The sequence below is a fragment of the Achroia grisella genome, unplaced genomic scaffold (assembly GCF_030625045.1).
Source record: "Achroia grisella isolate CSIRO2021 unplaced genomic scaffold, CSIRO_AGI_Agris_v1 utg534, whole genome shotgun sequence".
Taxonomy (NCBI): domain Eukaryota; kingdom Metazoa; phylum Arthropoda; class Insecta; order Lepidoptera; family Pyralidae; genus Achroia; species Achroia grisella.
The window spans coordinates 944,068-969,673 of record NW_026712920.1 but is presented as its reverse complement, the minus strand read 5'-3'; the positions used below and the strand labels follow the sequence as shown (position 1 = coordinate 969,673).

The window sequence follows — 25,606 nt, the reverse complement described above, 5'->3', positions numbered from 1 at the left end:
GTTTTATTTTCTTCCAATTCGGAAAAGCTGCTCTTGTTTATTATTATTATTGTACTATTTTAATTTTTATAGAATAATTCGAGCACAATGATTGGTGTTCGGTTAAATACTTTTAATGATAATTCCGGAGAGCCTGAGCAAGACGCTAACTCGGCTTTAACTGAACTTGATAAAGGTACCCAAAAAATAACCTCAAATTTAGTTGAAACCAAATACAAATATATACATTTTAATGACTTTAGTTCATACATAAGTAAACAATTTATTGCACAATTCACATAATAAAAGATAAATGTCATAGTCTATTTATTGATATCATAATACTTTATGCCTTTTTTTATTTCTCTAGTCCATTCTTGCGCTATCTACCACTTTCGGTCTTCTCTCCTCTACCCAAAGGTTGTCTGGAAGAGATTGCTTATCCGATAAGACCGCCTTTTGTGCCTTCTTTTTAAGCTACTATCTATTTATATTCTTTGTAACATACTTTTGGTGCAATAAAGATTATTTACATAAATAAATAAATACTTTTTTACAGGCCTTAGATCTGGGAAAGTTGGTGAACAATGCGAAGCAATAGTCCGATTCCCTCGCCTGTTCGAAAAATATCCATTTCCAATACTAATAAATTCGTCATTCCTAAAATTAGCTGATGTTTTTCGCATGGGCAACAACTTTCTCCGTTTGTGGGTACTGAGAGTTTGCCAACAAAGTGAGAAGCATTTGGATAAGATTCTGAATGTAGATGAGTTCTTGAGGAGAGTGTTCAGTGTTCTGCATTCAAACGATCCAGTGGCCAGAGCACTGGCGCTCAGAACCCTGGGAGCGGTTGCTGGTATAATTCCGGAGAGACAGAATGTCCATCATGCCATCAGGAGAGGATTAGACAGTCACGACAATGTAGAAGTTGATGCAGCCATATATGCTACCACCAGATTTGCAGCACACTCCAAGTGAGTTCATACTTCTTTATTTTTATACTAGCTGTTTACTTCTACTGCATTTATTTAAAAATTAACTTTTATTTTTATTGAAATAAATACAAGTTTTAAAATAAAAGTAGCCTATGTACAACATTACACATTACTCCTTACAACATTAGATATTTGCAAATGAATGTCCCATCAAAATAGTTTCAGGCTATCTGTAATAATGTAATTTTTAAAATAAAAGTAACCTATGATACTTCTAACATGGCTAGCCTATGCTCAACATTAACTATTTACAAATGAAAGTCCCGTCAAAATCGGTCCAGGCATTACAGATATTAGCAAGGGCAAACAGACAAATTTAATTACTTAAAGAAACAAAGAGATTAAGAAAAAAAACTAGTTTGAATAACTTAAAATATATTGTTGTATAAGTTAATCTTTAAAATATACATTTTTACTTTTATTTTTCATAATTATATGCTTATATTTTTAATATTGTTAAGCCTTTTTTTATAGATGTATGTTCTGAATGACTGGTAGAATAATAAAACATATCTTTAATATCTTCTTTATTCAAAACTACATATATTAAGTTTATTTGAATAAACATTTAGCCTATTTCTATCACATTCAATAATTACAAATATAAGAATGGCCATATTTTTAAATAAGATATACTATACTATATAAATAATGTGTACATTACAGTACCTTCGCTGTAGCTATGTGCAACAAGCTCTCCGACATGGTAGAATGTGAGAGCACGGGTGCAGAGAGACGAGCGAAACTAGTTCGAGCATTGAGAACTGTTCATGGTGGAGGTTTGTATAATTAACTAAACTATTTTACATTGTTTCATTATATTTGTATCAATATTTCATATGGTGTTAAAAAAAGAAATAATAAGAACTTAGAACAGTTCACACAGTGCTGGACTAAGTAGAAGTTTTTTAATGAATGATAATGGAATGATGCATTTGTTTGCGCTAACGGTTTACGCTGGCCAGACACCAGTTGAGGATGATATGATAAACATGAGGTCAGGTCAGTTAGCCTATTGTGACAAATTCACCAGGAATTTATCATAATGTATTCCAGGGAGAACTGCAAGGAGACCAAACTGACATGGTATATTGTAAGCAATGGCATCATTAGTCCTCAATACTAACACACTACAAACTTTCTTCACAGGCGTAATTACTTGCTTAATATTAAAATAAATGTTAATCATTACATAGTATAAAACAAAGTCGCTATCGCTGTCTGTCCCTATGTATGCTTGAATCTTTAAAACTACGCAACGGATTTTGAAGAGGTTCTCTTAATAGATAGTGATTCAAGAGGAAGGTTTATATATATAATACATGGACACTCATGCGAAGCCGGGGCGAGTAGCTAGCAATATTATAAACGCGAAAATTTGTGAGTATGGATATTGTTACATTTCAAGCAAAAAGTACTGAACGGATTTTGATGAAATTTTACAGTAATATAGCTTATGCATCAGAGTTACATATAGGCTATATTTTTTTTAATTTAACGCGGGTGAAACCGCGGTATTGTACCCGTTAATGAAATAAAATTGCAGCTGTGAGAGCCCAAGGTGTGTTAAAATTACTGCGATCTCTATTGGAACGGTTCCCATCATCAAGCTCCGTGCGGGCGGCCATTACTGCATTAACTGCAATCGCTGCAGATACAGTGGTACATGTTCCTGATCAGGTGAGACTGATATTATATCTAGTTATAGTCTAGACCTGCGAAAACTTGGAAACTTAGGCCTGTGCTTAAGAAAAATCTGATTTTGCCAAGGTGAAAAGGAAATGTGAACACATCCTACATGATAGTAGCCTACTTATAAACAAATATCTCCTTTGGAAAGTACACACTCTATCCTGAGGAGTTACAAACCATCGCTATTTAATATCTTCTACAGGGTCATTCATAAGTTGGTTGCACAGATTTAATTATTTAACACCCCCCTCCCCTATTTTCTCTCAACCCCCACCCCTATTTTCTCTCAACCCCCACCCCTATTCCCCCAGCTCCCCCGTCAGTGCCGGTTTTTAAATAGTTAAAATTTCGTATTCCAAAGGACACCGTTATATCAAACAGATTAATAATAATAATCTCAGGACAATTCACACAGGGCCATCTAGGCTCAAGATTGTGCTGTGTGAGGAATCGAACCCGCGACCATCGGAAGTAAAGCTCAGGAATGGCTGAGAGCTATAAAAGGGTATTAGGGTTGTTAACGTGATATCCATAGTGCTATTCATGTATACAGGACTATTTAAGAACAGGTAGGCCGTAAGCCTGTATGGCATTCCAATTAGATAAAAAAATATATATTTACTTTCAACAGGTGGAACTACTTCTAAATATTGCAATGAATGATGCTCGCTCTGTCGTCCGGCGGTCAGCGCTCGTTGGACTGAAGAAATTAGCAGAGCATGCAGCCTTGTGGCCAGCGGACTGTATTCAGAACTTGGTACAAGCTGCCACTGATAGTGAAGATGCAGAGCATACTATGCTATGCTTACAAGTGATGCAGGTGAAGAAAACTACAGATTATACGCTAATTTTTATTTATTTATTTCAAGCAACTTAATATTATTATATGCTAAGCAGAAGAGGAAACGCCACTACACATCCTATGTGGTTGTAGCCCACTCATGCATAAACGAAATATCTCCTTTGAAAAGTATACACTATCCTGAGGAGATAAAACCAGCTCCTAAGAATATCCTTCACTGGTCTATGCAGCGAACTTTGACAAAGGGCGAGCATAATAGAGCTATGTAGGTCGAATTGCAACAGGTCTTAGCTAGGTCGAATTGCAACAGGTCTTAGCTAGGTCGAATTGCAACAGGTCTTAGCATCTGATAATAGTTCAAAACCCCCAAAAAATAATAATAATAAAACAAATATATACACGTATTGATCCTTATTAAAAAACTACTGAACGGATTTGGAAACTTTACACTAATATATCTTATACATCATAATGTTACATAGACTATATTTTTTATTAAAATTTAACGCAGGTGAAAACGTGGGAGCTAGTTTATAATATTAATAAGATATAGGTAACTGTGTCCTATAGCAGTTATTATATAAAAAAACAATTATTTAAAAGAGCTACACAAAAGATTCTTGCTCATTCTTTTTGTGATGAATTTGCGTTCCGAATGAGTGGTAGAATAAAAAATATGACTATTCAAAAGTGCTTATTGAGTTTATTTTAATAAAGATTATTTCTATCTATTGATGCATTTTTTTTATTGGATTGTTTGGGCTATTGTCAGATGTGTAGCACCTGTAGCACTGCGACCTACATAGATCTATTGTGCTCGCCCTTTTTAGAGTTCGCTACCTAGACCCGTCAGGGACAAGAATTGAAGGATATTCTTAGGAGCGATCGTTTTTATCTCCTCGGGAAAGAGTGTAAACTTTCCAACGGAGATATTTCGTTTATGCATGAGTGGGCTACAACCACATAGGATGTGAAGCGGCGTTTCCTCTTCAGTTTGGCAGAATCTGCAGATACTTGTCGTATTGATGCATATATTTATTTGAATTCAATTCAAAATATCCTTTTTTTTATATCAAATTTACCGTCAGTTCGGAATGATTTCGAGATGAGAAGAACTGACAAGAAACTCAGGTCGTGTGGGCAAAAAGGGAAACTAAGGACAAACCTGGTTCGTGTCGTCCCGCGTGCAGTCTTATGTACGCGTAGCCGTTTCACAACACTACGATGATTTTCACTGGATGATGTACTAATAAGATGATTGCGCGGAGATCGCGGCTGATGGTTCCGTTTACGTCGATTCGCGGAGAATATGCTGATTTGCGTGTACAACGAACGACTCGTTTTGTCGATACTACCCTCAGATTTGGTGGATAAAAATTGGAGTGGGATTTAGGGTAGTACCATATTGCAACTCACTTATTTCTTACAATCCCAAATTTGAATTTTAATGACTGTATATTATTATAAACATGTTCCACTATTATTTGAAAAAAATACGAGCTGAGTTTCTTTTCAGTTCTTCTCATCTCGATATCATTTCGAACTGACGGTAGATTTGACATATCATAAGAGTCTGTAATAGACCTACATGAATAAAGATATTTTGAATTTGAATTGCATATAACAATTGTAAGAAATAAGTATATTTATATGAACCAGGTCGTATTGTTTTCAAGTGAATGTTACACATGTTAGATAATAAGTATTAGTAGTGTGTGTTGTATATATATTGCGGGGTAGATCCTGGTGCAGTGCCCGGCGGTGTGCGCGGCGGCGGGGAGGCTGCGTGCGTACTGCGCGGACGCAGCGCTGAGCGTGGACCTGCGACACGCCGCCGTCGCCGCACACGTCCTCACCACCATCGTCGTTCACTGGTATCTTTTGTATACTACTCCATCATTAGTCTAGTGTCTCCGCTTCTATTAGTCATAGCGTGATAGAATAGAATAGAATAGAATAGAAAATCATTTATTTAAATAAACTTAATTTTAGCACTTTTGAACAGTCATAATAATTTGTAAAAACAAATTATTATGACTGTTCAAAAGTGCTAAAATTTACAAATTATTCTCGTCTCATCTCGAAATTTATTTCGAACTGACGGCAGATTTGACATATCATAAGAGTCTGTAATACTTACTAATACTTACATGAATAAAGATAATTTGAATTTATACTAGAATTTTTCAATTTCAAACAGTAGTTACTGAGATCAGCGCGTACAAACAAACAAACCCTTCAGCTTTATAATATAAGTATAGATTAACTTTTTCAAATTATTACTTTGCTCCAGCTACGAAGAATCTCTGCCAGTGGATGGTGCTGATCTAATGATAGCACTCGAGTCCTTAGTCATTGCGACCAGCATGGACGACGGTCCGGCCAATATAAGACCTCTGCGAATCGCGCTAAGCTGCTTGGTGAGTCTGTGTTCATTGTATAAGTATTCATTCATTCATAGTTTAAAAGCTGTGCTCTTGTCGGTGGAGCTGCCGCCATCTTCCATGATCTTCTATCAGTCCTTTTAGCTGTTGATACGACACGATTCAACTTTTTCTTAGACTTAACTCAACTTTTCTTACACATAAGTATATGAGATGAAAATAATAAATCAATAAATAATAAATAACTTTGGACAATTAACATAGCGTCATCTAGTCCCATGGTAAGCAGAGCTTGTGTTATGTCTACTAGACAACTGATATTAATACTTAGATAATTTTTTGGAAATACAAACGTAATATACATAGAAAACACCCAGACCGATACAAACAATCCTACTCATGAAGGAATCAAGGAATCGAACCCGCGACCATCGGAAGTAAAGCGGTGTGTTAAAACGTTAGACCACCGAGCTCGTCAAATAAAAGATACAGTGTAGTTTAAACTAGGACGAGCAACGAGCCGCGTTCGCGTTTATTTATTTATTTGGTTTCTGGGAAGCTTGATTTGATTCGATATATTTCTACTTGTAATGTGCGTGCGCGTGCGCAGGTGAAGCTGTGCGGCGCGGAGCCGAGCTACGCGACGCGGACGGCGCGCGCGCTCGCGGCGCAGCTGGGCGGCGCGGCGGCGGGGGCGGGCGGGGGTGCGGGGGCGGGCGGGGGTGCGGTGGCGGGGGCGGGGGCGGGGGGGGGTGCGGGCGGGGCCGCGGGGCGCCGCTCGCGCGCGCTGCTGGAGGCGCTGGCCGCGCTGGGCGCCGGCCTGCGAGCCGCCGCCGCGCTACCGGCAGCGCTGCCCGCGCTGCGGTCAGTCTACCCCTCAAAATGATAATAATAATACTTAACACTTGTACAATTGTCCGCAAATTTTTGTCTTCCGTTCAAAAAATCTCCATCATCATAATTTCTTTTATATTGTCATAATTGACAGTAACTTAAAACGATTAAAAACTAATAATATCGGACGATAACAAATTAAAAAAATATATATCTAAAAGTTATTCAGGATTACTTATCAATTATAATTACTTATCAATATCAATATACTTATCACTTATTAATGATATATATGCCATCAGTCGCGAAAGAAATGATGTTTTGTTATTATTATCTCCAGTTCCCACATTCCACCAAAATTTAAAAGTTGTGTTACGAATTGGTGTCATTGCAGCAAGTGAATTTGCGATTTAATTTCTACCAACCAAACAGACGACAATCAGCACACAAGAAATAAATATTTTAACTAATAAAATTTTGCACTTATTAGGGAACAATTAGAAAACCCGTCGGACGATGGCACGGCACTGGTGCTGCTCTGCACGGTGCTGTTCCAGGAGCGCGCGAGTGCCGCTCTCACTGCCACCATCTCTGACTCTTGGCAGAAGAGCATCCTGGACGCTATCCGATATGTCGATGGTTGGACTAGATACAGGGTAGCGAGGGCAGCACTGCGGTGAGTTGACACAAACATACTTATACCATATGCGCTGTAGCATGGTGCGGGTGAAAGTTTAATTAATAATCGCAACTTTTAAGAATGAAATGAAACGCGTTTCACTTGCAGTTGCAGCGATTTACAAGTTATGACTTAGTATTTCAGCTGTACCACATTCGTAATATATTAAATCATTAATAACAGTACTAACTTAAGTCAAAGACCAGACAGACGCCGTACTTCCTGGTTAAAAAACCTCAGGCAGTAGTTTGGGTTAAGCACCAGGTCCCTTTTCAGGACCGCCGCGGACAAAGTAAAGATCGCCAACATCCGATAGGAGATGGCACCTAAAGAAGAAGAAGAACTTAAGTCTAGCAATTGTTAAATGTAAAATTAGTAACTATCACCCGCACCATTCTACAGCGCACAGAGTATAAATGACCTAGCTACTTTTTTTTTTTGTTATAAATATGTAATATTTCAAAATTGGAAACATTTATAATTCTATTTAATTTTATAGATACGCTCACCATAGTCTAGCGGCTGACATTCTGAAACGTCTATCAGAGGAAGCCCCGAGCGAATCCGCCCAACGCTGGCTGTCCGCCTTGCACCGGGCCGCAGCCGCCGACGCCATGCTTTTACAGGAAGGTCGGTGAAATTTTACAAGTTTTAGCTCTAACTCAATCCATTCTGAAAACTGAACCTCCGTCAACCAACTAGCTGGTCCAGAACGAGGACGCTATTACTCCCAACAAACTGACTACACTTAACTCATGTTTTCTTATTCGGCCTCTAATTTCTGTAACTCATGACAATTAATGTGTGCTGGCTTTCCCGCGCTAAAACACGCGCGCTCGTGATCGCAGATAAAAGAACGTGTGGTGTAAAGGCCGATAATGTTCACTATTAATGACAAAGCGGAGTGATAGACTTTCCGTAGGATGTAGTAAGAGAGGATCCTGTATTTCTATATTTATATTTGCAATCGTGTGAAAGAACGTGTCGTGTAAGGCAGCTAATGAGCATCAATGACGTGGTACGCAGGCATCGCGGGGCTGGAGGCGGCGAGCGCGGCGTGGGAAGTGAGCAGCGGGTGGGGAGGCGCCGGCTGCGGCTGGGGCGCGGGCTGCGCGGCTGGATGCAGCGGCTGCAGCGGCTGCGCACCGCTGCCGGCCGCTTGCATGGCGGCACGTGCTCACGCGCTTCAAGCGCTTGCGCGGGCCGCCGCCGCCGCTCGCGCTCTGTGCACGCAGCCGCCGCCCGCAGTCGCACACGCGCACGCACAGGTACTTTTTTTTTAAATACTTTAATGCTGCCAGCAGCTATCTTTTACAGCTTTAACGGACAATGAGGGCAAGTGCAAACGTGCGGCGTTTAAAGGGCAACTCCTGCCTGATGGATACGACTTTAGTCTGAATGCACTGCTAGGGGTTCGAACCTTGGCTAAGGATGTCGTAATTTCGATCCCCATTTGAAATTAACGACACTACAAGCAGACCGCAGCCAATTGCTTGCTTTACTTAACAGAGTTTAAATAATTCATGTTTGACAAACTGAAGACGTTCTGGGCATCACCGATAAAACCTCTTATTTCACAGCTTTTGAATATAAATTATATTAGTATCTACCCAATTTTAGCAACGTCCCATATAGCTTTCGTTCTAGGATCTCACGACAAGTCAATATGCATGAAATCAATATTAAATACACATTCAAATTATTCATTGTTGATTGTCGAAAGTATGCTTGCATGATTAAATAATTTTGAAGTTATGCAAGTCATAATTTTTTTATCAAAAAACAATTCAGTATGATTAGATATTTCAGTCGATATGGATTGTCAAAGTACTCAATTTTTAAATTTAATAACACCGTTGAAATCGACATTAAAATCGATATTATTTGTTCATTTTATGTATAATCACCATCTATTTTCCTTTGTCCTATATCATTTGGTATTAGCGTAATGCTTATCTTTTCGCAGTCATTTCACTAAAGGAAAGGGTCCCCTTTCATATATCATATTTCACATAGTCCACCCATTTCTTTTTCGGTCCTTTTAATCATCTACATTGATATATAACATTTCCTTAAAAGTCGATGTTTTTATATCAGTTGTTTAGTTCCCATAACACAAGCTCTGCTTAGCTTGATACTGTGTGAATTGCCCTGAGACATTATTACGATTTTTAACACAGTCCACTCATATCTTCACCAGCCTTTCTCTACTAACCATCTATATTTATCTATAACATTTTCTTTATATGTATGTATGTAGTATAAATAGATAGATAAGACGGGCGACCGGCGGCAGAGCGCCCAGGCGCGATGTCCCGATGATTGCGCGGTATGTGTATAGATAGGCGACGAGGATGGTGTTGAGTGTTTATCTGAAATATAACGTTTTTTATAAACGTATATCGTGTGATGAAGTATAGATCTATTTCTAATAATATTATCTCAGTGAGACGCTAAGTGAATATAAATATAATATGTTTGTAAGTTCAAGTTCCCCTCCGATCGATCCATCGATCCCCTGTTCAATAGAATAGAATAGAATAGAATAGAAAATCATTTATTCAAATAAACTTACATTGAAGCACTTTTGAATAGTCATAACATTTTTTTTTTTAATCTACCGCTCATTCGGAATGCTGTCTCATCACAAGAAGAACAAGCAAGAAACTTGTGTGTTGCTCTTTTAAATAATTTATTCTTACTTACAATTTAAGTTTAAGTGTGTGAATACAAACCACCGATTAGCACTAATTCAATTAAATACTCAAAAAGAAAAAAATATTGAATATATAACCAACTGGTTAAACAATTAATAAGAGGAAATCAGTCATAGTGCAGTCATTAGAGCAGACCAGTCCCTACAAGCAGCACCCGTTCACGAGTATGACGGATGAGCCAGCCATCACTGCGCTCGACCATATTTTAGGGAGCCCAATGACCCGGCCCACCACGCCGCCACAAGTCTGGACATTTTAGTGAGCATGACTACTCAAAACACCAGACCACGTCATAGCTACTCACAATTCAAACGGGGACCGATGTTACGACGGCCTGAGCCGCGGTTCGAACCCCTAGCGATGCCCTCAGACTAAAGTCGTATCCGTCAGGCGAGGGTTGGCCTTCAGCCGCTCCATAAATCTTTCCTTCGGTTTGGAGTGCGATCTGCACTCGCCCCCTAACGTCCGGTGAAGCTGCAAAAGCCAGCTGCGGCCAACAGCATTAGAGTAGTCCGAAAAAAATATTAGTTCAAGTTAGTTGCAAATACAAATTACTACAGAACAGACGTGTTTCCTTGCTCTAAACATTACGCACAAAAGTTACACAAAATTCAACCTTATCTCATACAATGTTATTGTCTATATATGTAGTGATGTCAAATTTATCAGAATTAATCTGTTGTTATTTGTGAAAGCGCGTCAGTGACTTAGTATGTTTTTATATCGATTTAATAATTTATGTATAGTTGTGATATAGTGATGCAAATCAGCAAATTCATTAGTAAATTGTGCCAGCGTACGTTTTATCTAACGACACGTTGGTCACGCACTTGTTAATATATATAGTCTAATTAGTCTAAGATAGAGTAAATTCAAAATGTAACAACTCTCCACCAACCCATGGCCATTCCAACCTCTCGGTTATACTGGCCGAATCTACGGGGAATGCGAGCTGAAAAGCACGCATTCTCTTCACCCCTACAAATTATTTCCGCTCCTGTCCCTTCTGTCGCTTTCTCCCCATTCTGGGGCAGCGGACGAAACATTGACAGCTTCGGTGCCAGGCAGCACTCCGTCTTCAGCAGCATCCTCTCTTCTTGAACGCGTACCACCGTCAGTTCTCTCGTACTCGCTCTGCCTCCGGTGCCTCTGATGCGCGAACTCCCGCAGCCTCCTAAAATTCTTCTCCGTAGACACCAAGTCCGGGTAGTACACCGGACCCTCTCCTTCGCCTTCACCACGACGTATCCCCTCCAGCAGCTTCCCCCTAAGATCGGAATATAGGGAGCGCTCCCAGTGGAGGTCCTCTTCCGACTCCCCGCAACTACGGCCGCTCGACTCGTCAAAATGTAACAACCCTCCACCAACCCATGGCCATTCCAACCTCTCGGTTATACTGGCCGAATCTACGGGGAATGCGCGCTGAAAAGCACGCATTCTCTTGACCCCTATAAATTATTTCCACTCCTGTCCCTTTTGCGTCAAAATGTAAGTCAATAAACAAGTTCCACCCTAGTGCGTGTGTTTACACTCACCGCCGCTCCTGTCATCACATAGTTCATGTATATGTATAGTGAGCCTTGGTTTTCCTTGAATAAATAAATGAGGGATGCGTGTGGCGGCGTGCAGGCGGCGCGGGACCGCGCGGCGGCGGCGGGCGCGGCGGCGGGGGCGGCGCGGCGCGCGGCGCGCTCGCTGGCGGCGGCGGCGCGTCGCTACGCCGCGCTCGCACGCTCCGCCTTCCACGCAGACAACTCCACCCTGCGCCACCTCCACATGTATCCTTGTATAACAGTATGCGTCTCGTCCGGCTCGAAGGACCATATGATCGGTACTTTTTATATAATATAGTAAATATTAAATAATCCGGCTCGAAGGACCATATGATCGGTACTTTTTATATAATATAATTTTAAGTGATCAAACTCGACGTATCATATAACCAATATAACTATTATACATAAAATATAATATTTTTTAAAGAATCCAGCTCGAAAGACCACATGACGTTTTATAAAAGGCAACAAATTTTAAATGATTCGGCTCGATGGACCATGTTTTTCTACAGATAATAATAGAACAGTACATCTGCGCTAACAGTGTATGCTGGCTAGGTACCAGTGTAGGATAATAGGATTAAAGAATTAACACGAGATTAGGTCATCAAATTCGCCAAAAATTTAACATCTTGGTTTTCAGAAACCGCATGAAGAAACCGTTGTTAACAATGGAGTTATTACTCCCCATTACTAACAATCCCCCCTTCCGATAGACCATATTATGGCCATCTATGTAAGCAATCCGGCTCGAAGGACCACGTTAAAATTAACTATAGTACTAGTTTATGTCATTGTTACAGTTAATGTTTCTAAATTCGTAATAATTTCGAAATTGCAAACGCATAAAATTTATTTCTGATTATTTTCAAAATAGGCTGTAGGGTACGAAAATAATATTGTAGAATAGAATAGTATAGAAAATCATTTATTCAAATAAACTTACATTGAAGCACTTTTGAATAGTCGTTCCATTTTTTTTTAATCTACCGCTCGTTCGGAAAGCTGTCTCATCACAAGAAGAACGAGCAAAAAACTTGCGTGTTGCTCTTTTAAATAATTTTATTATTACTTTACATTTTTAAGTTTAAGTGTGTGAATACAAACCACCAATTAGCACTAATTCAATTAAATACTCAAATAGAAAAAATATTGAATATATAACCAACTGGTTATACAATTAATATTATATTAATTAATTGTAATAATATAAATAATAAATATACCATATTATATTATATATTGTTTAAGGGATGAAAATAAAAGATATTGCGTAGTTTAAAACTAGGATGTGCAACAAGCCGCTTTCGCGTTGGTTGGTGGGAAGCTACTAAGCAATTAGGTGGGGAGACCTTTAATAAAAATCATACGTAGGTGCGTAATACAGTACATACAATTCTAAACAATAGGGCAAAACAAGAACATCTTAAGAGGAACATGACATAAAAATAAACAATAAATTATATATAAGTAGTGCGTCGCTTACAATTGTTGAATATTTGAATGCAAAAATATTTGTTATATCTTTTTTTTTATATAACACAGGGGACAAACGAGCATGCGGCTCACCTGATGGTAAGTGATTACCGCCGCCCATGAGCACCCGCAACACCAGGGGAATTGCAAGTACGTTGTCGGCCTTTTAAAAAGGAATAAGCTCTTTTCTTGAAGGTTTCAATATCGTATCGGTTCGGAAATACCATTGCTGGAAGGTGATTCCACAATCTACACCAAATTATAATATAATGTAATTATAGTGATAATTATAGACTTATTTCAAATACGTGTGAAATTTTAGAAGATTATTTCTTTATCAAAAACAATGCAGTGCTCAACATACTTATAATCAAATGGCTCAATTCCTGGAGCGCATCACCTCCAATCAACAGGAACGACCCGCTGAGGTCATCACCAAGGATCTGAAGGCCACAACCCTCGAGGAGATGATCGCTCTCGCACCCAGTATCGCCGTAGCCAAAATATCGGCTAAGCTTTTTGATGATCCCACTACAGCACCCGGTTTTACCCATAGAGTAAGTGCTGCGATGTCAGTTGATTTATAGGTATTATAATAAAGATATAGGTATGTCTGTATGATAATAATGACATTATCTTTACTTGATTGAATATTAGTAATCTGTCATTACTGCTAATTATGTATTATATATTTTTATATATATAACTTATAAACCCACGTCAGATTCGTATTAGTCTGTATTACACATATTAATTATTAACTACACACGCGACTTCGTCCGCGTGGAAAATAACTTTATTTTTCTTAAATATAAGTAGCCTAAGTAACTCCTTATTACATCAGTTACCTGCCAAAAAAAATCCCGTCAAAATCGGTTCAGCCATCTCAGAGATTAGCCGAAACAAACAGACAGACAAAAATTATAAAAAAAGTTATTTTGGTGTATGTACCGTATTTATATTCATATGCATGGAGTAAAAAAACTATGATTCGATACAAACGGATACTCCAATTTTATTTATGTGTATAGATTTCTAAGTATCAGTCTCTGAGGCTGCTAATATACAGTCGGTTAATCGTAACGGCTCCCGAATGCACTAACGTATGCAATGTAATATCGTCAGCACGCGGAGGCGATAGTGGCGGCGGTGAGGGCGATGTGCGCGGGCGCGGGGTGGGCGCGCGGCGTGTGTGCGGGGCGCGCGGGGGGCGCCGCGTGCCGCCTCGCGCTCACCCCCGCGCCCCGCGCGCCGCCCGCCGACCACGCCGCCGCGCTGCCGCTCGCGCACCGCCTCGCGCTCAAGCTGGAGGGCGTCGTGCTGCCCGTGCCGCCGCTCAGGTACTCTGGCGCCGCCTTATATCGCTCAGGTACCTACTCTAGGGTCGTCTTACGTCGCTCAAATACTCTAGTGCCGCCTTACATCGCTCAGGTACCTACTCTAGCGTCGCCTTACGTCGCTCAAGTACTCTAGCACCACTATACGTCGCTCAGGTACTCTAACACCGCCATACGTGGCTCAAGTATTCTAGCACCGCCATACGTCGCTCAGGTATTCTCACACCGCCATACGTCGCTCAGGTATTCTAGCACCGCCATACGTCGCTCAGGTATTCTCACACCGCCATACGTCGCTCAGGTATTCTAGCGCCGTCTTACGTCGCTCAAGCACTCTAGCGCCGCCTTACGTCGCTCTGCGTTAAAGCCTATTCACGCCTAAAAGAGCGTACAAGTAAAGGCAGCTTTTGTCTATAACTACATGCTCATTCTTTTCTGAGTGAAAACTTATTGGCGCGTGAAAGAGCGTACGTATAAAGATAGCTTATATCTACAATTACATGCTCATTCTTTCCTGCACGAATGGTGTTTCACGCATTAAAGAGCGTACGTGTAAAGGCAACTTTTATCTACAATTACATACTCATTCTTTCCCGCGTGAAAGCTGATTCGCGCGTAAAATACCGCACGTGTAAAGGCAACTTTTATCTACAATTACATACTCATTCTTTGGAGTGAATAGGTAGAAAGGACAAAAGGAGCTCACCGGTGAATTCTTTCTTCGACTTCTCCCGATGATTCTCGGCGCTGGTTCTCTTTTCTATTCACCAAGACTAATATTTTTATAATGTTTTTCTTAAAACTTCTTGATTAACAAACACAACACATTACGGATTTATTCTCACTTTATGCGTTTATTGTATAATAGTTTTGTACAGGCGGATAGCGAGCAGCGTTAGCGATGGCGGCCGGCGGTGAACTTGAACTTGAACTAACTGGGCGGAAGTCGTCTTTCTATTTCTTCTTGTCCTTTGACATGTTACATGGTTTCAGGAAGTAGGACAAGGAAGGACATACATGGGATGAGTATGCGTGAGTGAGACAGATATGCAAATTAAAACGCGCGCTTATGTTTCTATTATATTGGTAGTTAAAAATGAATGAACGAGATGCGCGGCTGCGTGTGAGTGAAATAGAGTATTGGTCGAACTATCGCTGCGTAAGGAAAGTATAGGTAAAAATGAAATAATGTTACGTTTCGGCGTAAACATTCTTTCCCGCGTGAAAGCTGATTCGCGCGTAAAATACAAGTAAAGTGCGTACGTGTAAAGGCAGCTAATTATTTATTTCTTTAAATTACAGTAAACGACAGCCGCAGCGTCAAGTGAAAGGCGTTCAGATCACGGTCACCGCCACCCCGCATCCACGCACTAACGAAAAGGTACTATATTGATATGACGTTCTCGGTAGTGAAGCGGTTTAGTGCTTCAAGTTCCGTGGGTCGCGTGTTTGATCCTGCGTAGTAGAAACCTCATTGATAATTGATGACACTGACCTGATTGCACAAAGATCGACCGCGTAGTGGTTTCTATATTGATTATCGTATGCCTATTCCTTGTTATTGTATATTTATTTAGAACAACATTTATTTAAAAGAGCGAGTCTCTTGCTCATTCTTCTTGTCATGAGTCTGCGTTCCGAATGAATGGTAGAATAAAAAAATAAGACTATTTAAAAGTGCTTTTATTAAGTTGATTTGAATAACATTATTTCTATTTCTATGATCTGATAATTATGATATAAACTTGTAAAGCTGCGAACTTCATAGATTTATTGTCCTAGCTTCGTTTAAAATCGCTACTGAATTCTCGAAATTCGTTGATCTTGGATTCTTGTAAATATTAAAGTCGATATTTTTGTTTGTGTAACTAAAATAATGTATTTAAGTATTCCCTTAAATAGTCAAGTACACATATATATTTTATTTACTAATTTAATGTACTATGCTGACAGAAAAATTGTTAAACGTAGTGTAACATATAAAATTATTTATTTATCGTGAAGTAAAGCCGACATAGCCCGAAGAATTGCGACTTTGAAGTGGCAATGGGCAGGGCACATAGCTCGTAGGACAGATGGCCGTTGGGGCAGTAAAGTTCTCGAGTGGCGACCACGGACCGGAAGACGCAGCGTGGGAAGGCCTCCAGCAAGGTGGACCGACGATCTGGTCAAGATCGCTGGAAGGCATTGGATGCGAGCAGCGCAGGACCGATCGTCGTGGAGATCTTTGGGGGAGGCCTATGTCCAGCAGTGGACGTCTTCCGGGCTGCGATGATGATGATGATGATGAAAGCTGTTACTAATGCTATAGCCGTCTATAGCACTGGCAACCGTAAATAATCCGTGATCCACTTGACACTGAAGACGCTTCTGGTTTCTTGCGCGTTTCACAGAGGGCGTTAATAAAAGCCTATTTCATTAATGTAAACATGCCCAAGAAAGATTATGATATACATTATTAGAGATTGTCGATATTAGAAAACATCTATATCGATCTGTAAGTATCGATAGACAATAAGTATCAAATAAGAAAAATCGATATCAGAAAATATCCAGAATTTCTGTCTGCCTATTTAATGCCATTTCATTTATTCTTATATCGCATACAAAATTGGCGGATTTAACCCTTCGAACGTTTTGAGACAGATCTATGCCCGTAAAACCATGACTTCTTTTTAACAAATTTAGTCCTTATTTGAAACGAAATAAGATCGAAACGAGTTTGAAAAATTCATCTGGCGGGCGCATACCGCCTCTTCACTTTCGGTCACAGCAACAGACGACAGACATTCGAAAGGTTAACCTGATGGCATTCTCTACCAGGCAACCGTCGCGTTGATCAGAGATTATAAGGCGATGCTCTTTAATAGTTATTTTACCTTTCAGCTTTTTTTGAGTCATCAAGTATTTTGTACTATGTCATATAAAGTAATACTTTTAGGGACGTATCAAAGCCTGTTTTTATTTTTCGGACTCTAGTGCTGTTGGCCGCAGCTGGCCTTTACAGCTTCACCGGACGATAGGGGGCGAGTCCATGTGGCACTCCAAACCCGCGGAAGGACTTATGGAACGGCTGAAGGCCAAGTCCCGCCTGATACTTTAGTCTGAGATCACCGCTAGGGATTCGAATCTCAACTCAGGCCGTCGTAATTTCGATCCCCCTTTGGATTGGACGGGGGACCTATCGGAGTGGTATCAAAAACTGTTTCAAATCTTCTGTATCTCATGTATGTTATGTGTCTGTAATTGTTAAAGAATTTGTCTATCTATAAATGTCATTTTTTATCGTGTTATGTTATATGTTATCGATAACAAATGATTTTTATATGTTATCGATAAAAATGACAAAAATCGTACATTCCTAACTAGTTTTAATTAATTAATTTTCACAACTACAGACCGTGGAATTGACAAACATCCCGCCCGTGTTGACCGCCGTACAGACCGTCACGCCGGTCCGCGATTTCTTCTCGGCGCAGCAACTAGTGTCCGTGAACGCGCCCGGACTGTACACGGTGGCAGTGGAGGCCGCGTTCGTTGATGAGAACGGCGAACTGTGGAACACTGGCCCGAGGACGTCTATTGTCATTAAGGTACGTAAATATTTATAACTAGCTTTTGCCCGCGGCTTCGCTCGCGTTAATTCATCCCCTTAGGGGTGAAATTTATCAAAATCCATTCTTAGGGGATGCCTACGACATAGTAGCTTTATGCATACAAAGTCTCAGCCCGATCGGACAAAGTTTCATACAAACTTTCATCCCTTATTTTATCCCTTTAGGGGTAGAATTAATAAAAATCCTTTCTTAGCGGATGCCTACGTCATAACATCTACCTGCATGCCAAATTTCAGCCCGATCCGCCCAGTGGTTTGGGCTGTGTGTTGTTAAATCAATATTTAGATTATATTTATTTATTTATTATTCTATATTGCACCTTAAAAATATTATAATGCAAAAAACAGAATATATTGCGTATATAAGTAGGCTATCGCTTATCGCCTAAGGCGCCTAAGCGATCTCTTCTAGACAACCTTTGTGAGAGAAGAATATAATTATAATAAGTTGCAATCCTCGCAACGGGTACAATCGTAATGTGTTAACAAAAAACTTGTGTGCTTTGTGCTGAATGCTATATTAATCTAAATTATGTTTAACAATACGTAAGTTCTAATTATTTATTATCAATTAAATCTCATTAAATAAATATATAAATATAACAGTAAATAAACACTTTGTAACTATTATTTTATTATCGGTCATTGTCCTCAATATAGTTAATCTTCTTTATACTTTATTACAATAAAATCGTAAAGTCATGACGAGGCGAAAACTGACTCTTTATCTCCTTGTTATTTTTAATAATGAATGATAATGGACTGGGGCATCTGCCCAAGCTAACGGTTTCCGCTGCCGGGGCACATCGCTAGATGTGGCGTCAATATTGGGTGAAAGGGGATTGTTAGTAACTTTTAGTAAATTTTTTAGTATATACTATTTTAAACTTGACGCGGTCATTATTTATACGTATAGGTTTACGCTGGCGGGGCACCAGTGGAGGACTAATGGCGGGACTGAAAGAGAACTACTACAAAATTTATACATATAATTAGTAAAAATCACGGGATCTTACCACGTTTTATATTTATTTGCTGAGTTCCTGATATTACGGCAGTGTTTCAACCACCATGATTGGTTACGCCAAACGCGATGCGTACCTGGTTTGTCTTGTGCATTGACACCCCTCCCGGCTAATTCAATAATCAGTGATGTCATAGCTTTCGCCGCGCGCGCACGTCGCACGCATATCGCACGCATGTCTTAATAGTTGTAATCAACCTGAGTGAATTCCTGAGATTCCCGTAACCGTGTGGGCCCACTGAAGAACAAGCACATTGAAGTAAGGGTAAGTCATTCATATTTGACCAGCCAGTTTCCTATACAATAATATAGTCCATCGAAGAAGGCTAGATCATAGCCACCGCCGCACCATTTATTGGCCTTCCGTCGCCGGATCACAATAGGAATCGCAATTTATTTATTTAAAATTTGTTTTAATTTTTTCCTATTGTGAAAGTCGAGTGAATGACTCGCATGTAATATTGAACCTTATTGCGCATGTAATAGGATCTATTCAAATTGCATACCACGGTTGCACAAATATAACGATACATTGGTATTTTCGTTAATAAATAAGTTTATATTTATGTCGCTTATGAATTGTTCATAACTCGCAGCTCAATTCTTCAATTTCGCTTTATATCTGTTTGCGTTGTTTCGTTCATTTAATTTCACATTCACCCGCATTATATCGATATTGTTCGATCGATCGAAGCTTCTAGAAATATTATAGTTGTCGTTATACTATTTGACGAAACAATATTACCTGTCGAATATTATGTATGATGATTGTAGTGTTTGAATGTTAAGATTGTTAGTGTTGGTTACCGTAGTCTTTACACAAGAAAGTGAGCAGGGAAAGCACACTATTTAATCTGAATAATTATTGATAAGCAGCGATTTTATTTCTGTTCGTAATAGATATTTTATTTCCTTGCATGTCGGTTAAAGATCGTGCCCTACGTACCTATGATTAAGTTATACGTGGTGTATCGACACAGTGACTAACAACAACGCTTTAGAATACTCCCGCGTAAAATAATAGTTGTGAACATAGTTATTTTATATCTTTTTAGTTATAGTTATAGATATATTATCTGATTTTCTATGACATCACTCACTTCGATTTCGCTTTATGTATAGTTTATATTTCGCTCGCATATTTTTTTTTTTGTAGATGTATGGTCGATACCTACATTCCGTATTGTCGCACTTATGTACCTACATACTACCGCTTATGAGTGGGTATATATATAAATTTATTTGTCACGCGCTTTAGTGTTTAAAACGTTATTGTGATTTACTTCTCGCACCGCATATTTAAAATATTGCTTCATGCATTATTTTATTTTTCTCGCATATAGGTATATATAGATAATAGTTGTACCTATTTTTCGCATTATTAATTAGTAGTTTTATAGCATAGTAAGCATATATTTTTTATGTATGCTAGTTTATATCGCGCATCATTTCTCGCATTTGTGTACTTATTTTCGCTACAAGTACATCTGTCTGTCTTGTAGGTATTTAGTACATTAAATACCTATTATACGTTATTATTGTTTATCGCTCGCCCTTTTACGGTAGTACAGGTATAGTTGTACGTTATTACCGCACATAGTTTTATATATCGCATTTATTGGTTTTCCTTTGTTATTTTTTAAGAAGTATATATATATAAATAATAATAATGGCTAACACAAACGCAAAATTAAAAATGTATGAAGCAAAACGTGCACAATATTTTTCGCAACTTCAGTCTATTTATGAATTATCTTCGAAAACTAAAATGGAGAAACATCGTAATGTTTTTATTGCAAAAGTTAGCCTGATCGATCAAATGCGCACCGAGTATGTTAAAATTGTCGATGAAATTATTCTCCTTAATTTGGAACTAAACCCTGATTATGTAGTTAATTATCAATCTCTCACCGCTTTTGACGAAATGTTTTATTCTATAAAGATGATGGCGGTCTCGTTACAACCTCAATCTTCGCGAACTCCAGCTCCCGCTTGTCAGTCTGCTTTACCAGACAACAAACAGGGATCAGTAAGGATCCCCCAAATTGTGTTACCAGTCTTCTCAGGTGATATTTTAGAATTTCCTTTCTTTTACGAAACATTCAAACAGGTTATTCATGACAATGAATCCTTTTCGGACTCAGAACGTTTTCATTATCTTGTGAGTCACCTGTCAGGAAAGGCTAGAAATCTGTGTGCTGGCTTAGTACCAGCAGCCGAAAATTATCCTATATTGTGGCAAGCTTTAATCGATAAGTATCAAGATAAACGCTCTCTTGCAACGTCATATTTAGATAAATTATTTTCTTTAAAATCAATTAACGGTCCTTCGGCAATAAACTTAGAAAAATTTATTGATACTTTCTCGTCGACTATCGCAGCATTAAAGCAACTTAAAATTGAAAAGCTGGATGATTTTATATTTATTTATATGGGATTAAAGGCATTAGATCAGGCTACCGCGCAGTCGTATGAGTCATCAATTAGAGGAGAAGATGACATACCGCAGTTTGAAAATTTTATAAAATTTATACGTCAACACGTAAAAATATTACAACGCACGTGTAACCGCACCGCCGGCGCCGCTGCCGCCACCAAGTTGGACGGTCCCGCCGCCGCGTCCGCCAGTGGTCGTGCACAGTCGCATCAACGATCGATCGCTCGATCGCCACGTACATTTTTAGGTACTAATCCTACGCAACGCATTTATTGTTCCTTATGTAAAGGTGATTCACATTCTCAATTATATAAATGTAAACAATTTTCAACTTTCACAATTAATGATCGATTTAATTATATTAAAACTAACCGTATGTGTACTAGATGTCTAAGTAGTCAACATAACTCTTTCAGTTGTCAATCAACTTCCGCCTGTCGAAATTGTAACAATCCGAGACATCATACGTTGCTTTGTTTTAAAAATAATAATTCCGCACCTACGCAAGTATCTCAGGATACGAAAAACGCACAGACATCTTCTACGCACGGTCGCCAATTACCACCATCTTCTTCGTCGCAATTGCCTCCGCTTGCGCACACACAACCCACACAACAGACACGATTAGAACCAACTCCCGTTCCTATTGGAACCACCACTGGTGGAGACAAGGAGTCGTTATGCACGCTTTCATCGTCCATTCATGAGCAGCCGTATGTGACTGAAGTACTTGCTACTGCCAAGGTATTTGCTACTGCTCGTAATGGGAGTGATGTTGTCATTCGCTGCTTATTGGACCCCGGGTCACAAAAGCATTATATTACTTCTAAGTGTTGTTTAAAATTGGGTTTAACCATGCAGCCGGACGCACATACCACCGTTAAGGGTATAGGTGGCGCCACTGAACCAGTTAAGGGTGCAGTTGATCTCTCTTTCCGATCGAGATTTAATCATGAGCAATATTATAATATTCGCGCTTTAGTTTTGAATAAAATAACAGGTAACTTACCAACATGTCAAATTGATGTTGGCGCGCTCAGTTACTTAACTAATATTCCGCTCGCAGATGATACGTGGGGAACACCATCAGAAATTGACCTTTTGATTGGTGTCAACCTATTCGCGACCCTTTTGTCTGGAGGTAAAATTATAAATTCACCTGGTACTCCAAACGCGTTGGAGACTGTTCTCGGTTATCTTATTTTAGGTGAAGCTCCCACCTTAACTTCTACGTCTTCTTCATTCTCGTTCTGTTCCACCACTTCGTGCGAGGTTTCAGTATTAATTCGCAAATTTTGGGAGATTGAAGAAGTAGATCGCAAACCAATAACAAGTATAGACGATAAATACTGTGAAGATTTTTATACCACAACGACCACTCGTAACGAATCAGGTCACTACGAAGTCGCTTTACCATTTAAGTATAGTTCTAAGTCTTTAGGGAACTCTTTCGATATCGCTAAACGCAGATTTTATCATTTGGAACGTAAATTCGCATCGCAACCGCAACTGAAATACCTTTATGATGAGGTAATTCACGAATATATAGAAAAACAATATATTTCTCCCGTAGACGTAATTGAAAATAACAGCCCTAGTTATTTTATACCGCATCACGCAGTCTTACGTGAGGACAAAGTGTCCACGAAAATAAGGCCGGTACTAGACGCAAGCGCGAAGTCTAGTACTGGATTTTCGCTTAATGATATTCTACATACAGGTCCTTCCTTACAACCGGATTTATTTATTATTCTCTTGAATATGAGATTGTTCGCAGTCGCCATCTCAGCTGATGTGCGACAAATGTATTTACGAATAAAAGTTCGCCCGCAAGATCGTTGTTTTCAACGTATTGTATATAGATTTAGTCCTACTAAACCGCTCCAAGTCTTTGAATTTAATAAAGTTGCATTTGGCTTACGTTGCAGCCCGTACTTAGCGTTACGTACTGTAGCTCAGTTAGCTTCCGATGAAGGAAATAAAAACCCTATCGCACTGGTTACCATTGAAGATTCTATGGAACCTTATTTATATTCGCTCGCTCGCAAATTTTCGCCATGGATGAAATTACTTCGTGTAATTTGTTATATTTATAAGTTCGCTAACATTCTTCCACGCGGCGTCATATCCAGTTCCGATTTGGATTTCGCCGAACGTATAATTATTCGCGCTGTGCAGGGGTTTCATTTTAAAAACGATATTAGCAAGTTAAATAATAAAAAACCTTGTACCGCATCAATAATTAAATTAAATCCATTTTTATCAGACAATCTCTTAAGAGTTGGTGGTCATCTGACTCATTCTGATGAAGATTTCGATTATAAACACCCTATATTACTTCCGGGCAGAGATCATATAGTTCAATTAATTGTAACACACTTTCATCGTAAAAACCTGCATACAGGCCCAGAATTGTTAATGTCAATACTACGTACTAAATATTGGATTCTCGCAGCTCGACGTATGATTCGCACGATCGTAGCTAATTGTAATATTTGTTTCCGCAATAAACCGCGTCCTACATTCCCACCGATGGGTGATCTGCCTGCACTAAGGGTGAAGGAAGTTCCTAAAGCCTTTGTCCATTGTGGCTGTGATTTCGCAGGTCCGTTTTTTGTAACCCCTTATCGCGGTCGTGGTATAACCACTCGCAAAGCATACGTTTGCTTATTCACGTGCTTAACCACTCGGGCTGTTCATATTGAGCTCGCAAGTGAATTGAGTACAGTTTGTTTTCTCGCCGCGTTAAAACGTTTTCTCGCTCGCCGCGGTCCTATTCAATGCATGTATACGGATCATGGTACTAATTTTATAGGGGCACGATCCTACCCACGTGAACTTTATTTGTTTTTATCGCAAGAATGTAGATCTGTTTGGGATAAGGAATTAGCTAACAATGGAATTAAGTGGACCCTTATCCCTCCTAACGCACCGCATATGTCCATTGCCTTTGCAATAATATGTATTCTATAAGATAGGTAGTACGCATTTATAATAGGTTAATAAGTTAAGTTAAAATCCTTTGCATTTTTCTTATTTAGTAAATTCCGCATTTGATATTTTTTGTATTTTTTCTTTCTTGTTTTTTGTATTTGTCGCATTCGCAATAAGGTTCAATTATGTAGTTCCTTTATTTTTTTGTTAATTTTACTTTGACATTATGTCAAGGCGGGGGGCATGGTTACGCCAAACGCGATGCGTACCTGGTTTGTCTTGTGCATTGACACCCCTCCCGGCTAATTCAATAATCAGTGATGTCATAGCTTTCGCCGCGCGCGCACGTCGCACGCATATCGCACGCATGTCTTAATAGTTGTAATCAACCTGAGTGAATTCCTGAGATTCCCGTAACCGTGTGGGCCCACTGAAGAACAAGCACATTGAAGTAAGGGTAAGTCATTCATATTTGACCAGCCAGTTTCCTATACAATAATATAGTCCATCGAAGAAGGCTAGATCATAGCCACCGCCGCACCAATGATCACGGGTAGACTGTTGTCTGTTTTATAAATCGAAATATCAGGAGCTCAGCAAATAAATATAAAACGTGGTAAGATCCCGTGATGTTTACTAATTATATGTATAAATTTTGTAGTAGTTCTCTTTCAGTCCCGCCATTAGTCCTCCACAGGCGGGTGCTCTATTCCAATATCATCCATAAAAAAAAACACTTAAGGGTATGGAAAAAAACATTAGTCTATGGTTAGTGGTTAATATTTTTGTTACAGGCCCATGAAGACCCGACAACAAAAGGCATACCTCAAGCGAATCGAGGAAGATACTGATAGGATGTGTTTTGTTTTAAGTACATATAAAAAACTTATTTGTGTAACTTTATAGGATGACAACCGAATCTTAAAATGTGGAAATATTCACGGCTATAGTAGAATAAAATAGAAATAATTATTATTCAAATAAACTTAATATAAGCACTTTTGAATAGTATTTTTTTTTATTCTACCGCTCATTCTGAACGCAGACATGAGTCTGTGATGACTCAAGAGGAATGAGAACAACCAGAAAATTGCGTGTTGCATACACAATACCTTGAAATATAAATAAATAACCCTGGACAATT

General features: G+C 39.2%; 1 protein-coding gene across 1 annotated transcript; it reads left to right on the top strand.

The window, feature by feature from the left end:
* On the top strand, nt 1-25,454 carry LOC131847441 (integrator complex subunit 7). The gene is made up of 18 exons (XM_059197029.1): nt 1-175; nt 539-953; nt 1,641-1,753; nt 2,521-2,654; nt 3,298-3,486; nt 5,209-5,342; nt 5,762-5,888; nt 6,463-6,527; nt 6,612-6,716; nt 7,177-7,362; nt 7,865-7,995; nt 8,392-8,633; nt 11,712-11,860; nt 13,467-13,671; nt 14,240-14,454; nt 15,754-15,832; nt 17,850-18,044; nt 25,257-25,454. The coding sequence occupies exons 1-18, from the start codon at nt 88-90 to the stop codon at nt 25,311-25,313; spliced, it is 2,829 nt and encodes a 942-aa protein (XP_059053012.1). The 5' UTR covers nt 1-87; the 3' UTR covers nt 25,314-25,454.
* Nucleotides 25,455-25,606: the final 152 nt, after the last annotated feature.

What these genes read in the sequence shown, in the direction of transcription:
- LOC131847441 (XM_059197029.1), top strand. Translation starts at nt 88, where the DNA reads ATGATTGGTGTTCGGTTAAATACTTTTAATGATAATTCCGGAGAGCCT. An exon ending in ACCCTGCGCCACCTCCACAT is followed by an intron (nt 11,861 to 13,466) that starts GTATCCTTGTAT and finishes AAAACAATGCAG; the next exon opens with TGCTCAACATACTTATAATC. An exon ending in ATCCACGCACTAACGAAAAG is followed by an intron (nt 15,833 to 17,849) that starts GTACTATATTGA and finishes TCACAACTACAG; the next exon opens with ACCGTGGAATTGACAAACAT.